General features: G+C 40.0%; 1 protein-coding gene across 6 annotated transcripts in view; it reads right to left on the bottom strand.

Moving 5' to 3' along the window:
* Positions 1–16,403, bottom strand: part of GLB1 (galactosidase beta 1) — a 40,093-nt gene that overhangs the window by 17,079 nt on the left and 6,611 nt on the right. For 3 of the 6 annotated variants that reach the window (XM_085540464.1, XM_015854157.2, XM_085540462.1), the window contains 9 exons: positions 12,713–12,882; positions 7,486–7,636; positions 7,153–7,213; positions 6,360–6,454; positions 5,412–5,592; positions 4,551–4,609; positions 3,554–3,675; positions 3,413–3,453; positions 2,044–2,156 (listed from right to left, as the gene is read on the bottom strand). In XM_085540464.1, the coding sequence (XP_085396590.1) occupies positions 2,044–2,156; positions 3,413–3,453; positions 3,554–3,675; positions 4,551–4,609; positions 5,412–5,592; positions 6,360–6,454; positions 7,153–7,213; positions 7,486–7,636; positions 12,713–12,744 (855 nt within the window). In that variant the 5' untranslated portion in view covers positions 12,745–12,882. Of the gene's footprint in view, positions 1–2,043; positions 2,157–3,412; positions 3,454–3,553; positions 3,676–4,550; positions 4,610–5,411; positions 5,593–6,359; positions 6,455–7,152; positions 7,214–7,450; positions 7,637–12,712; positions 12,883–15,080; positions 15,102–16,403 lie in introns of those variants that run through there. The other 3 variants (XM_085540466.1, XM_085540465.1, XM_085540463.1) reach the window with 2 other exon arrangements.

Here is a 16,403-nt window from a genome sequence, read left to right as displayed (position 1 = left end):
CTCCATAAACTCATGAGCAACCTTCACATCCTTCCCTCTGCTCCTGGTCTACATAGCTGCCATCACATAGAAACCTGTCATGGAAGCACCCTCCCAAGTGATTTCTGCTTACTTGCCCCACAACTCTAGCAATAATCACAGCATTACTAGAAAGGGGTCTATCATTTTCTTGGACACCTTTCAAAAGAGGTAAATCTAGAAAAGGACTCTGCCACACGCTGTAGCCCCATTCCTTTCTGAGCCTACAATCTTCTTCCCTTCTTCCCGTACCACTTCCCTCTCTTTCTTCCCATTATTTGTTCCTTGCTTTATGTCTGCTTTTCCTACCTTTTCTTTCATTTACTCAAAGGCCATTCTTCTTTGGGATTTTTATTTTAACTTGGAAGGTTTTGCACAAAACATGATTTGTTGGCCTTAATATGGTATATAAAATATAAAACCAACGCTCAAAAGCTTTTCTCCACACCAAGATAATATGTTGCTTGTTCAATTGGTCTGATTGCTTTCTAAACAAATAGCAGTACAGTTCTTAGCATCTCCATGTCAAACTCAACTAACAACTTATTAAAACTAATTGATATTACAGGTAACTGTTTTATGTCTTCCTTTTTATATTTGAAAATAATCAAAAGCCTTAAAAACAACAACATCATGCCAAAACAAAACAAGAAATATATTCGTCCCAAAAAAGAAAGAAGAAGTAGAAAAATTTAGCCCAAATGGAAAAAATGCTGCCAGCTACTGAAAGAAAGGAGAAGAGTTTCAGTCAAAAAATTATTACATTTCTTAACTGAAACCAACTGTTTAAGACTAATGATTAAAATGAGTTAGCCTGGTAGCACAGATAATGTTTTGAATGCAGTTGTTAGTTATCGTCAATTTCAATTTCTTTCATCAACATCAGCTCAACCTGCACTGAGTAGACATATTATCACAGGGTGAGAAGACATAGCAGAGACAGGAAGCCTTCACCAAGATCCTATGGATATGGAAGAGGGAAACAAACTATACCAAAAGAACTGTACAATGACCTAACACAAGTTTCTCTTGAGAAAAAGCTGTATCCAGCCTAGAGGATACCCTCAAAAGACTCAGCATTATCCCATCAATGTAAAGCTTAGGAATAATGGAGAAATGTAAGAAAACACTCCACACCAGGCCCCCTACAGGTGGGGAGATAAAGGTGTGCTTTACCCTAAAGATAATACAACTTCAGGAGACCTACTCTCACCAAAAGAGTGCCTGCTTATGAATAGGAATGCTTTGCCATGTAGCAGGGAGAGAAGAGAGTATAAACTTCAGGATTCCCAAGGACTTCGTCTTTAAGCCTTCTCTGAATGGCCTCCAATACAAGTCCATTCAAAATCCAGATAAAGGTTCCATATTTCACTTCACACTTGAGTTTGTAGAGATACTATTCACTTCAAAATATTTTTATACCAAAGGCAAAGTTGGTCCCACCCACGATCTACAGTTTGTGGCACCTCTAAAGCAAGACACATTCTCTTGGATAATCATTCTCCTACTTACAAGACCCAAAAGAACAACATGAAGTGCAGGAGACAGACGGCCAAAGCATAAAGCTGCAGTGCTATCAGCTGACATCAAGTGACCAACTTGAGCCAACTGAGAACCTGGTCAGCACGGCAAGGAAAAATCCCTGTTAATTTGTCCTCCATCTCTAATCCCAGACAAATGCTTCTTGTGTCCCTCTGCTCCCCTTCTGTCACCAGTCCTCTGATCCACTGAGCCAATTCAACTTACTGACCTCAAATTGAAAGAAAACCCAGCAAAAAAGCAGAGGTGTATCATTGCAGTGTCACACCCACAGCTGTATCTCCTTTGGAAGTAAGGAGGGAATCTTTGGAACAGTAGGAAAAATCAGAAAGGTGCAATTCCTTTTTCACAAGGGTTTGGGTTGGCCTAGTGACCTTGTTCTAATTCACTGCTTTTTTTCCTTCTGTAACCAACAAAAGTGCAAGAAAGTTTGCGGATCTGGGATATTTCAAAGAACCATTCTAAACATGTACTAGGGATACTCACCATACCAATGACTTCCCTCAAGGCAAAATATTTTTCAGTCAGATCCCCTGCTTCGCTTAGTGGAGCATCATAGTCATAACTAGTGGGTTGTGACATATAAGGCATATTAGCACCTAAAAGAAGTCAGGAAATTATGATTAATAAAAATGGTGAAAGAGTTGTGTTTTTCTCTCCCAAGGGGATCAACTTTCAGAATTTTTCTCTAAACACAGCCAGTCTGTGTACTTTTAGATTCAATGTAGACTTTGATGTTTGGAATTCAGCACTGATAATATATTCTCTATGGAGAACAGCATCCTTCTGACCTCACAGTGCTGTGATAATGTCTTCAGAAATATTCTGAAGAGAAGCAAATTTATTCATGTTTCAATTGCGTCACAGTATTGAGTAAAGTAAAAGTACCCTTTGCAAAGGTAAATACCATGTGTTTAGCAGAAAATACTGGCAATAGACAGAGAACTGCTAATGCAATCATCTTTTGCCATGTGAAGGCAGGAATAGCTTACACTTCTACAGAACATTACTAGAAGTGGGTCCATATGAACCTAATGAGATTCAACAAGGCCAAATGCAAGGTGTTGCACTTGGGCCAGGCAATCCCAGGTATTTATACAAACTGAGAGAAGAACCCCTTGAGAGCAGCCCTGTGGAGAAGGACTTGGTGGTCCTGGTAGACAAGAAGCCGGACATGAGTCAGCAGTGTGCGCTTGCAGCCCAGTAGGCCAACTGTGTTCTGGGCTGCATTAAAAAGGGGTGGCCAGCAGGGAGAGGGAGGTGATTGTCACCCTCTACTCAGCTCTTGTAAGGCCCCACTTGCAGTACTGCATCCAGGCCTGGGGACCCCAGTACAGGAAGGGCATGGAGCTCTTGGAATGAGTACAGAGGAGGGCCACTAAGATGATCAGAGGGCTGGAGCACCTCTCTTATGAGGAAAGGTTGAGAGAACTGGGCTTGTTTAGCTTGGAGAAGAGAAGGCTCTGGGAAGACCTCACTGTGGCCTTCCAACACTTGAAGGGAGCATATAAGCAGGAGGGGGAACGGCTGTTTACGAGGGTGGGCAATGACAGGACAAGAGGGAATGGTTTTAAACTAAGACGGGAGATTTAGGTGAAATATTAGGAGGAAGTTTTTCACTTAGAGGTTGGTGACGCAATGGAACAGGTTGCCCAAAGAGGTTGTAGATGCCCTGTCCCTGATGGCATTCAAGATAAGGCTGAATGTGGCTCTGGGCAGCCTGTTCTGGTGGTTCGTGACATGGTGTTGAAACTAGATGACCTTTGAGGTCTTTTTCAACCCAGGCCATTCTGTGATTCTATTTAGTACTTACACAGCTCCACTCTATCACAGATTAATTCAAATAATTTCTTACCATTCCAATAGCCGAAGTTAGTTCCACCTATAAACATGTACCTAAAACAAACCAAAAAAAGCCATTACTTTAATCAGATTTTAATGAAATGGGAAAGAAAAAAAAATCTCCGCAGTTACCCCTCACTGAATGCACACTTACAGGTTGACGTTAGCACCGCGTTCCAGGATTTCATTAAGTGTTTTTGCTATAGTTTGTGAGGGTACAACAACGTGACGGTGCCCCCAGTGATCCAACCATCCAGTATAAAACTCAGAATTAACCTGAAAGGAGGAAGGGAAAAAGAGGAAGGGAAAAACATAAAGAGAGTGCAAGAACAGAGTGAATTGTGACTTGGATTACTATCTGCAAGAGATAAAAAGGTACCTTGAATTGTTTTAACTATTTTTAAACTTTTATAAATACAGCAGAGTATACATTTAAATCAGTCCTTTTTAGTAGATGACTCAAAGAGACTAAACTTATCTTGTCTATAATTTTACACATGCACTTTGAAAATCACTGCGTAAGTACTAAAGAACACAGATATCCTCAGAACCTGTTAAGCTTTATGTTTCAGATGGTGGGCATAAAAATAAATGATGGAACAAACATATTCTCTGCAGAGCAATGTTTGTAGATTATATTAGATGCAATGAGTAATAAATCTTTCAAACACTCAAGTAGCATCTCAAATGACTTTACAGCACAAAAACAGTCCCCTTAAAGGGCCTTCTCTCTTGTCAAAATGGCTTCCAATAATCTCACATCCCATTACAGGTTGAGTAGAAACTCTAGAGTAACCAAAAACAGGAAGCAACATTTAACCTGCCCTTTTAATTTTGCTTTTACCTTCCACCCACCCACATACATGACTAATGCATCTAATCATACTAACTGTTTCCGCTGCTTTGTAAACATTTGTCTTAATAAGGAAAAATACCGAAAATCAGTATCTCCTGGGACCAAAAGAATATCTGCAGAACACTTAACGTGGACTTGACAAACACACAAAGAAACTCCTCTGCTCAGCTTTTCCGAGTGACTTAGAAATGACATCTTTGTAAACATTCCTAAGAAACTGTCCACTGTTGTCAACTCCTGTATTGTTAACCACTAAGATTAGGAGTTATATAAGAATGTAAATTAAAAAATATACCAAAGGGCCTGTAGGTTCACTGCTCCTTTGAGCTAGGAATGCTGCTGTGACATTTCCACCTATAAACAGATAGAAGCAAGATTGAGTTGTGATATCCTTCACTTTTTCAGTTCTTGTTTTACTGGAATAAGTGTCACACCTCCCTTCTAACATCTAGTAAAAACATAAACAAGAAACATACTTTGGAAAAATGTAGGAATCAATATACTTCATTCTACTGCTTAAGTTATTTAAAATGCACACATGAATTCATGCAAGCATGCACATCTCTTTTTTTGAGGTATGTTCTCTGAAAACCCAGCTCTTCTCAGGAACGACATCCTGGCGCCAAAAACCCTGAGATGTATCAGAATTACTACAAGTCATGGTAACACATTGGCCTGAGGTTGTGGTAGCAAGAGGATGGGGAAGAACGGTCTTCCTGTTAGGCAGTCTGTAATGAGGAGTTTCACTTCTGGGCAACCCTAGTGGCTCAAGACACGGGAAACAGAAATAACTACTCCCATGGGTAGCTCACTGTCACATGAATAATACACATGAAAGTGTTCTTAACTTCAATCTATGTATAAAAAATGAATTTCTGCTAGGATTATATGTTTGACTGTAAAGATAATAACACTTATAAGAAGCTACAAACAAACAAAACAAAACAAAACAAAAAAGGAAAGATCTATCTTTGAATGTGTTTCTTGAACCTTAAGCCTATTTTGCCAAATCTGTGTATCTAAATGTTCACAATATCAACTTTCCTCTTCCATCAAATGGAACACACTATGGTTGCTTGATCCTTCTTCAGGCCTATGTCACAGCAAATGTGGCAGTGTACACAGTTTATTTTTGTAACAAACAGCTGTCTCCAACCTGGGGCAAAGTCTACTGTCGCATAAAGACCCTGAAGAGCTCCACATTTCAAATGAAACTGGCTTGCACCATCAGTTGTGAACAGCACCACCTCATCCCCAAGATGCTGGCGAAAGATCTTCAGAAGGGAACGCAGATAGTCATAGTCACAAGCAAAGTAGCTTCCATACTCATTCTCCACCTGCACAATAAAAGAAAGTCAACAGAGCAGCAGCCAATTCCAGTTTGCATTTAACACTAAAAACTGGAAGTTTTAATCCAACTCTATTTCCTTTGACAGTAATGCTGAAAATGCCATTTAAAATTCCAGATATGAAGAATAACAGAAGGGAATACTTATAGGCACTCCTCCATCTCACTTGTATCTCATGCTGCAGCAGTCACTGTGAGGAGATTAAAATAAGCAACTCAAAGCTTTTACTACAGTCAAATACTAGGAAAATTGAGCATGCACTCCTACATATCTAGTAGTTTAAGAGAAAATACATACCAGGAATGTACAGTGCTGTACCCCCAAACATTTACAGCTCCAATCAGGCGCTACGAACAAAAAAGTCTAAATTCTGAAGCTCTTCTGGATAAAGGTTTGAGGCTTATTTCATACTGCTCTTGCTCCTATCTGCAGCAAACCCTCCATCAGAAGAGTTCAGGTAATCATAAAGTATTTTGGATTTATGTGAGAATCGGTATCAACATCGGATCTAAAAAAACTCCATTAAGTTTGCTCTAATGTTTTCCATAGTTTTGGGGAACAACTTTGATGAAGCGTTCTGAATTCCGCATACAGTGCCTTCAGTTCTTTAGAATAAGTGACTCCAATGAATCTTCCAACTACCTTAAACTGTTAAGAACCTCCTTTGTACATTACTAGCCAACACTTTTGGAGCATCTACAATAGCAATATAACTATTCACGCTACTTGCATTCATTTGTTTTTCAGAAAGTTACCTGCACCATGATGATTGGACCTCCATTTTGATAGAGATGATGCTTCATCTTTGGCAAAAGGACCCCCATCCATTTCTCCACTGCTGCCAGGTAATCTGTAATACATAAAATATAAATGGTTCACAACTTCTCCACTTTTTTTACCCATGTCTTTTTTGTTTCTTTGTTTTACTGTGTGTGTAGTTTTTACTATGTGAAACGGATAGATATAAGCAAGTATAAATCTATAAATACATGAAGTATATCAGAGCAGCAACTAATGAACTGATTTGTTCTTACACTCATTCAAAAATGTCAGCTTCCACTACAGTTTACTAAATATTAAAACATTAAATACTGATGAACTCTGAAAATTACCAGAGATTTCAATGTGTCTCACACAAGTTGTACTAATGGATGTCAACAAGTGTTTCTATCTATACCTCTTTTTTTTTTTTTTTTTTTTTTTTCCCTCACAACAAGCAGAACTAAAGTCAGGTATGATATGGATCTACATCTTTGTCCCCAGATTCCTCTCCAACATCCTATCTCACCACATGTCTATATATCCTGTCCATGACATTTTAGCTCTGGAATTTCATGCATGATGATCAGCAGGGAAGAATTCCCAAAAAGAGTGGCCAGTTGCCAGAAGGTGTATGATTTTCATCCCTGCTTTGTTTGTTATATATATTTATTGAGTGCATAGTCTTTAACTGAAACATCTGAATATGAATTACCTGGAAATAACCTCAAACAGTAAGCCAGCTTGTTGCTGAAGAATACTTTTGACAGTCATTTCTGATGCCCCTACCTGAATCAGAAGACCTCAGAACAATAGATTCCTTCTCCAACAGCCATGCAGGAAGACCACCCTGGGAAAAGAATTGGAATCATTTCAGTGACAACTTTCAGGTAATAAGAGGAAGTTAGTCTATCATCAAAATATATACTGAACTTTTATTTTTATATAAGCAAAGCAACTACTAAGATTGCACTGTAAGAATTCAGCCAGAATACATAGGTTTAAATACAATAAACCAAAAGTCTTTTCAAGGATACATCAAGTACACTTGTCTACTTTAAGATAGAAATCTTTGCATTATATTTACCCTATAGACAAAGTAACTGTTACAAAAGGCTGTACCATGTCCCATTCTGCACAGATGTAAGGTCCAGCTCTTAGGATCACCAGCAAGCCAATTTCATTAGCAAGCTGCAGGAAATACTCTAGATCTCTGTCACCAGAAAAATCATACACGCCCATCTGGGGTTCGTGGTAGTTCCATGGTACATACCTATAAAAAGAAAAGATAATCTTAAGTTAGGAAAAAAATAGAGCCTTTTTGTAATGCAGTAATAAAACTGCCAAACAAGCCGATCAACATTTGAGACAATACTTCTTTCCTACTTCCACGACGTAGGAAACTGCCACCCCAACACAATCTCTCCCAGAAAACTAAATGGAAAACAAACAAAAAACTCTTGGTTGCAGAGTAATGAAGATACTTGTTATCTACCAACTATTAGAAATACTGTTACATATTATACACTGCCCATACAGAACAATCATGAGTTGTCCCTTAGTCCAGCACTAAGTGACAGTTGTAGCAGAGGCAGATATTAAAATTAGAGATAGACGCAGCCTAGATAAGGATTTGGGAGAACAGGAAAACTCATTCTCCGTGCATTTACTTTTTGCACATAGGTTTGTGATTCCTCTAATAGAAACACTGCCACTGTTCCATTGTACAGATTTGAGAAAACGTGTAAAACCAAAACTGTGGTTAGTCAAGCAAAGAGCCTCTCCAGCAACACCTTTCTTGTTGTTTGGGTTTGTTTTTAAGTTCCAGCATTAACCTGGCAAGAACTACCCCAACAGGAAAAGGAAATGTAGAAAACACTTTCAATAATAAAGAAAAAACAGGAACCTTCACATGAATACATTTATTTAAATCACCTATAATCATACTGGAATCAGAAATACATGCAAATGAACAAATCCAGAAAAAAAAAAATTAAATATTTATATATATAATATAATATACACATATATGATAATGCTTCAGAAATGTTAGTTAATACTAGTTCCTCACAAATGCCAAACTGCAAATCCCTGTTTGAAAAGCAATAGCTTAAAATCTATATGCCAGGATAGTGTCTAACCAACATATTCAGATACCAAAATGCGGATTTTCCTCCCTCTATATATTAGTTCTTTGTCAACCTGATGTAATTGCTTCCAAAGTATTCAACACACTTTTTAGAACAAAGCAAATGTGCATTTGGTAAATACGTGAACCACACTAAAATACACTCACTGTTAATTTGGTTTTGTGCATTTCGCCTGTGTTTAAAGCAGAGAAGCAAGCTGATCAGCAATATTTAAAATCAAAGTAGATAAAGTAGATAACAACAAAAAAACCCAACATACCTCAAAAAGGCCAATAGAGTAGCATATCATATTTCCCTTTTTAATATGACTTTATCTAGGTCACCACTGCAGAAGTAACTTTAGTTTGCCTTAAGTGCTAGCAGCTATGTTATTTTCAGAACTATTCTTACTATATGTAGCTCAAGGGGCAGCTGGAAGTCCATCACCCATCACGTTCAAGTTTCTAGATGTTTGTAATTAATCAGCAACATGGTCTGATATCAACATGAGATCAAGAGTTACCCCTTTCTTCTTCTCTCTTGCAAATGAAAAGGCAATGATAAAAATATAAAATGAAAAGGAAGACATATGGCCCAAAACTGAGTTACAGCCTCACCAGAACTGAGTACAAAGGGACGGTCATTTACCTAGTCCTGCTGGCCACACAAACCCTCCAGATCCTTTTCCAACATGCCACTCTTTCAGGCCACTCTGCCCAAAGCCTGTAGTGTTCCCTGGGGTTGTTGTGACTGAAGTGCAGGACCTGCCTGGCATTTCATCCTGTTGAACCTCATACAGCTGACCCCAGTCCATCAGTCCAGACAATCCAGATCCCTCTGTACAGCCTTCCTACCCTCAAGCAACTCAACATTTCCTCACAGCTTGATGTTATCTGCCAACATACTGAGGGTGTATTCAATCCCATTGTCTAGATCATCAGTAAAGATACTAAACAAGACTGACCCTGATACTGACCTCTGGTCACCAGCTGGATTTAACTCCATTCATCACCACCCTCTGGACACAGCCACCCAGCCAGGTTTTTTTACACAGCTATGAGTACATCTGTCCAAGCCATGGGCTGCCTGTTTCTCCAAGAGAATAGCGTGGGAAAGAGTCAAAGGCCTTACTAAAGTCTAGTACAGCCTAGTATATCTGCAGCCTTCCCTCATCCACTAGGTGGATCACTTGGTCATAAACAAGGTTGGTCAAGCAGGACCTGCATTTTATGAACTCGTGATGGCTAGGGATAAGCATCTGCCTGTCCCTCACATGCTGTGTGCTCACTCTCAAGATGTTCTGCTTCAAGACCTTTCACAATACTGAGGTCAGGTTGACAGCTCAGTAGTTCCCTGGATCCTCCTTCTGATTCTTGAAGATGAAGTTCTCTCCAGTTATCTGGGACTTCCCAAACTGACCAGGGCTGCAAATAAACAGTGGAAAGTGGCTTAGCAAGCACTTCCACCAGCTCCCTTAGTACCCTCTGGTAGATCCCACCTGGCCCCATAAACCTGCGATAATCTAGGTGGAGTAGTAGGTTGCTGTTTCATTCTGAATTATGGGGTTTTATTCTGCTCCCCATCCTCATCTTCCAGCTCAGAAGGCTGAAAATCTTGCAGATAACTGATTTGACTGTCAAAGACAGAAGCAAGGAGGGCACTGAGTACCTTGGCCTTTTCCTCATCCTTGGTGGTAATTTTCCCTGCTGCATCCAATGAAGAACAGAGAATCTCCTTGGTGCTTTTTTAATGCTCAGATATCCCAAACAGCAGTTTTCTTGCATGGAGTTTCTAGAGGTGTTTTTCCTAACAGATACAGTTTTTTGAACTTTTAAATACCTGCTAATTCTTCCAGGAAATTTCTCAGTTTCTACAGCGTAAATATTTAGCTCCATCTAGTGGTTAATTGCTGGTTAATCTCCTCCACAATAAAACCTTCAGCTTTTAGTTCTTCCCAGATGTTTATGACTGTACCCATTTCTAGTTTGCATATCATAGCTCCATAACTGAAAACAAGGACAATTACAATTGGGTTCCCAGATGTCCCTGCAAGTAGCATGCAGAGGGAAGCAGGAAGGGGGTTCCCAGGTGCAATACCTCATCTTCTGGGATTCACAACAACCACATCATCAAATTTCAGTCTGCTGTTTTTAAGGGTTAGATGCCAATACTTCAAGCTTAAACATATGGTCAGGCTTCCTACTATATTCTCATATGATCTCATATCCTCTCATATTCTGTCGCTGCTTAAAACATTCAGGTCTAGATGAGGGCAACAAAGATGATCAGAGAGTTGGAGCATCCCTCCTATGAAGACAGGCTGAGAGCTGTTATAAACTAATAGAGGGTCAATTTAGATTAGATGTTGGAAATAAGTTCTTTGCAAAGAGGATGATAAGGAACTGGAACAGGTTGCCCAGAGAAGCTGTGGATATCACAGCCCTGGAAGAGTTAAAGGCCAGGTAGGATGGAATAATACCAACCAGTGAAAGACTTAAAAGGAGTCCCAAACGTAAGGGCGTCCTATAGCCACATTCTGCCAGAACATCTGGCATTGCTGCTGCCTATCCCAGAGTGATTTCATGCAACCAGTGTCTCAGTCTCTTGCTAATACTTCCACTTACCTATAAAATAGTAAGCAGGAAAAGAAAGACAGAAACACAACTAAGTAATAATCTAAACTTAATTAGATTTTATTTAGGTGAGAGGTGACAGTAGAATTTTTTTTAATTTTATTAAAAGTATACAAAGAGTAATGTGGAAATGTATAGCTTTACATCAAATAATCAAGAGCTGTACAGCTTGATTATCTGCAAGAACACCCAAAAAACATTTATTTATTTATTTAGAGGGAGACATTAGTGTCAAATGGTAAGATTCATGTATTTGGTTCTTGTAGCATATGCAGGGCTCTGAGGTACTTTTTGCCTGTAAGATACACATTTGGGACCTATCTCTCAGTAGAAAAAGATTTAAAGGTAAGCAATGCTGGAAGAGAAATATAAATTCCAACCTGTTGTACAAAATGAAAAGGAGGTTGTGATAAACCTCTTTTTTTCTTCCTGTAATTAACAATCCACTAAAAAAGGCTAAGGCTGCAGAAAGTCACATACACTCAAGGAAACACAGCTGTACTGTATCTTTTGTACCTGAACATAAACAGTCCTGAAGACTCTAATACCAACAGAGGCCAGTCCTTCCTGTACACCAGAAGTACACTCTGAATAAAGCACAGGAATAAATTATCTCAACAAGAAAAAAATATATATCTTTTCCTTCCCTGCCACCTCTCCAGCTCTTCTTCACATACCAGCCATCGCTAATCAAATCATTCAGTGTACAAGGTAGCCTTGCAACTCACAGATTAAACAAGGCACGGGTTTTCAGAGAGAAAAAGCAGAACATTCCCTCTGAACAAACCGCCCCAAACAACAGGTTCTGCACTGCTAAGGCCAACACTGTTCAGTGGTCCACAGCACAAAAGGAGACAGTTTTAAAGGCATACTCCAAGCCCTGTAATAGTTTACAGAAGAAAACCATGCACAGTAATTGCAACCATCACTTGAAAAGACTACGCATATTCACTTTCCACCAATCCGCTTCCCTTGCCATGAAAGGTGGAGTGAAGGTTTAGTAGACACAACTGACTGTTGAGGTTTTTTTATGTTTATTTTTGTTGTTCTTGCTGTTTGCTTGGGTTTTTTGTCTGTTTTTTTAAGTTCAACTCTTACTTCACAGCTATTTCCCTAAATTTAAACACTCCTGGTGAAAAAGCTATACAGATTTTGACAGCTTCTGCCTAAATTCTGAAGGCTTCAGGACAACACAATCTAAACTGCCTTTAAGACTTTACTGTCACCTCTCACCTAGCCTGCCTCTCAACAAGAGGTTATGATGTCCTTTGGCAGAGTACAGGATTATCTGTTTCTTAGTTGCCAAAGTTCACAGACCAACTATTTGTTTCAGGTCACGTTTACATCCTGGATTACAAAGCAGTAAGCATTGCCTAATAGCAAAGGAGCAGACTATTAGCTGCTATCATCCCAGTCTATGCTGAAGGTGGTCATTATGTTCTACTTTTCATTTCAAGAGCTTTCTCACCTACTACTTAAAAAAACCCAACAGTTTAATTTAAAAAGTAACAATGGCAGCATTCCTTTAACTACTTTATTTAAGCCTCCCAGGACTACAAATAACTTTGAAACTCAGCAGCTACTTACGTCTGAATTGCATCCAGCCCCGCCATCTTCATCTTCAAGAGGCGATCTTTCCAGTAATACCGAGGCACCCGGGAATAGTGAATGCTACCAGAGATGTAACGGAAAGGGTGCCCATCCTTGACAAAGCAGTTGCGGTCATAGTCAATCCCGAAAGTCCTCTGGGGTATATTCTGTGTACAAAAATAAGTAAATAAATGTCATGAGAGACATGAAGAACAGTCTACCACTACACAAACATATCCACACACAGTCTCCGCTTTCAGCAATAGAGTGTATAGTGTTATCTTTCTACACTATCCGCTTGCAATGCAAGTGATGACTCATTTGATAGGGGAGATTTACCAATTTGTGGAGGTTTTGGAAAACACAACTGATTTCTCGCTCAATGTTACACTAGAAACAAAAGCCATCTGGGAGCTTTTGAGGAATAAATACCATGTCCTGAATGCTCCATGGCACTGGTAGGAGCAGACTGAAAGCTTATGTACTAGTAAATATGAAATTGTGATAAATCAGTCTAAAATCATCTTACACTGATGTAAACCAATGAAGATTAGTCATTTTTAGAGACAGTCCTCCTTTCAACACTTTTCCAGCTAAGCACACCTAAAACATTTACCCAACAGTGAATTTAAAAGAAGCAGGAAAACTCAGCAGGAGAATCTGCAACTCTGAGACAAATGCCATAACTTCAAGATTGCTGGGATTATCCCTCAAGAGCCTAAATTCATTAGTAATCAAACTACTGGGACCAACAGCAGTACTTCTTTTATTTCAAGTAATTTGCAAAAAATAAAAAAGACAGGAAGACGGGTTTTTATTAATTGTGTGGTCCTGTGCCTTTAAGAACCTTTAATTTTTATTTTTATAAACACTACCATCTTGAATCTTACACCTTTAACACACATCTTTTACAGCTCTGTCTCCAGTACCACTTCTGTCCTTTCAGTAAAAGGTCAGTAGGGATTTATGAAGTGAAAATTAAGGCTAACAACTGTTAATCTGTTAGTTCTGTGCCTATCAAAAATGTCAAGTCAAGTTAACATAGCTCATATTTCATTGGACAATGCACCACTTATAAATAAAACACACCTTTCAATAGAGTAAATTAAAACCTTTTGAAGGGCACTGTGTTTTAATCTAGAACAGGTGAACCTTGGCCTACCTCACACTAAGAACAGAGCTTAACAATTAGCAAACTGACTAAACCATCAAATTGCTCAGTTGGAAAAGACCCTCAAGGTCATCAAGTCCAACCACAACCTAACCATACTACCCTAACTCAAACAACCCTCCACTCAGTCATGTCCCTGAGCCAAACAGTTTTTAAACACATCCAGGGATGGTGACTCAACCGCCTTCCTGGGGAGCCTATTCCAGAGCTTAACAACCCTTTCTGTAAAGAAGTGTTTCCTGATATCCTACTTAAATCACCCCTGGTGCAATTTGAGACCACTTTCCCTCATCCTGTCACCAGTGAGAAGAGACCAACCCCACTCTCACTCTAAGTACCTTTCAGATATTGGAAGAGAGCAATAAGGTCTCCCCACAGCCTCCTCTTCCTCAGACTAAACAGCCCCAGTTCCTTCAGTCTCTCCTCATAGGGCGCATTCTCCAAGCCCTTCCCAAATTCACTGCCCTTCTCTGGACCTGTTCCAGCACCTCAGCGTCCCTTCTGTGCTGAGGTGCCCAAAACTGAACACAGTACTCGAGGTGAGGCCTCACCAACGCCAAGTACAGGGGCTGGATGACTTCCCTAGTCCCACTCACCACACCATTCGTGATACAAGCCAGGATGCCACTGGCCTTCTTGGCCACCTGGGCACACTGTTGACTCATATTCAGCCAACTGTCCATCAGTACACCAAGGTCCCTTTCAATCAGGCAGCTTTCCAGCTCCTCCTCCCCAAGCCTGTAGGGCTGCCTGGGGTCGCTGTAACAAAAATGCAGGACCTGACACTTGTGTTTATGGAACCTCATACAGTTTGCCTTGGCCCATCGATCCAGTCTATCAAGGCCCCTCTGTAGTGCTTTCCTCCCCTCAGGCAGATCAACACTCTCTCCCAGTTTGTTGTCATCTACAGACTTACTGAGGGTGCACTCAATCCCTCATCAAGATCACTAATAAAGATGTTAAATAGAAACGGCCCCAGTACGAAGCCCCAGGGGACACCACTTGTGATTGGCCACCAACTGGATTTAACTCCATTGACCACAACTCTTTGGGCTTGGCCATTCAGCCAGTGTTTCACCCAGCAGAGAGTACACCCATCCAAACCATGGGCAGCCAGCTTCTCCATGAAAATGTTGTGGGGGACAGTGTCAAATGCCTTACTGAAGTCCAGGTAGACCACATCAATAGCCTTACCTTCATCTGCTAAGCAGGTCACCTTGTTATAGAATGAAATCGGTTTTGTCAAACAGGATCTACCATTCATGAACAGATGCTGACTGGGCCTGATCCCTTGGTTGACCTTTAATTGATCCATGATTGCATGAGGAAAAAGTGATGAAATCTGAAAGGCAACAAAGATGTAGACCACCACACAACTCCAGGTCTCCCCCAACTGCACAAGAGCCATCCACTATCACAGGAAATCTGCCCAAAGGCAAGAAGGGACCAACAGACTATAAACAGTTTTGAAGATCTTTCCTATGAAACCACTTTTTTTCCTGGTACCTGGTGAACAGTTTCATTGTAAATGTGCATAACTACAGAAAAAGTGAAGTGAAAGGAACAGAAAAAGTGGCTTGCAGTATGCAGGTGTAAGTACAAGGGTGCAAATATCAAGACTCCTGACCAATAGCTGGACAACACTGCCAATCAAGTGCATATTCTTAATGCAACCAGACAGAATAAGGGAGTCAGTTTAATGTGTCACAGACCAAAAGGACAAGAGTACAGATAAAGGATAGAGTACAAAGTAAAAACAAACAAAAGAAACCACCCACAGTGCCAAAAACTGGAGGAAGAAATTACTGAGTAAACCTGCCCAACCCTATAAAAGGAGCAACTCAGTGTGATAACACAACAAACGCTGGAGGACTACAGACTCCAGGGAGGAGATAACTACAGTGTGTTGCAACTGTGATAAAGTCACAGTCCTCACAGTAAACCTGAAATGAAGTCATAGAAAACATCTTACATGCACATAGTAATCTAAAACATTCTGGAAACAGCAAACAAATGAACGTGTTTGTTTCACATATAACAACAGAAAACATATAATCCCAGGCTGGCAGGGCATTATTGCCATATTCTTATGAATCGGAAGACTGAAGGGACTGTAAAGCATTCCACATGGTGATTGCATTTGATTTTTTAACTATATACAGTGATTTTAGTTTCACCTTCCAAATACAACTAGCTGAGTCCTGGAAGTAAAGAAAGGTGGTCCAAGGTGCTGTTGTTCCCCTATGAGAGAGGATTCTAACCCCCTTACTTAGAATAACCATGACAGGGGCCTATGGCAAAGACACTTTGTGCTGAAACACTACAGGCCGAACATACTGCTCACATAACCCTATTCTTTTTCTATCATTATAGTGGTTCTTTTCCCTGCCTCTTGTCCTCACGTCTTCAGCACATATACCTCCATAAAAGCAGGCACTGGGCACACTTAATAGTGGCTTTACCTTTACCACTTTCATCCATGCCTCATTTAGCAGTGAGGGTATCAGATTTTCCAAA

Source organism: Coturnix japonica, chromosome 2 (genome assembly GCF_054131305.1).
Source record: "Coturnix japonica strain WE chromosome 2, WE-NBRP24, whole genome shotgun sequence".
Taxonomy (NCBI): Eukaryota; Metazoa; Chordata; class Aves; order Galliformes; family Phasianidae; genus Coturnix; species Coturnix japonica.
Note: the sequence above shows the minus strand (reverse complement) of the source record. Positions and strands in the feature narration are given on the sequence as shown.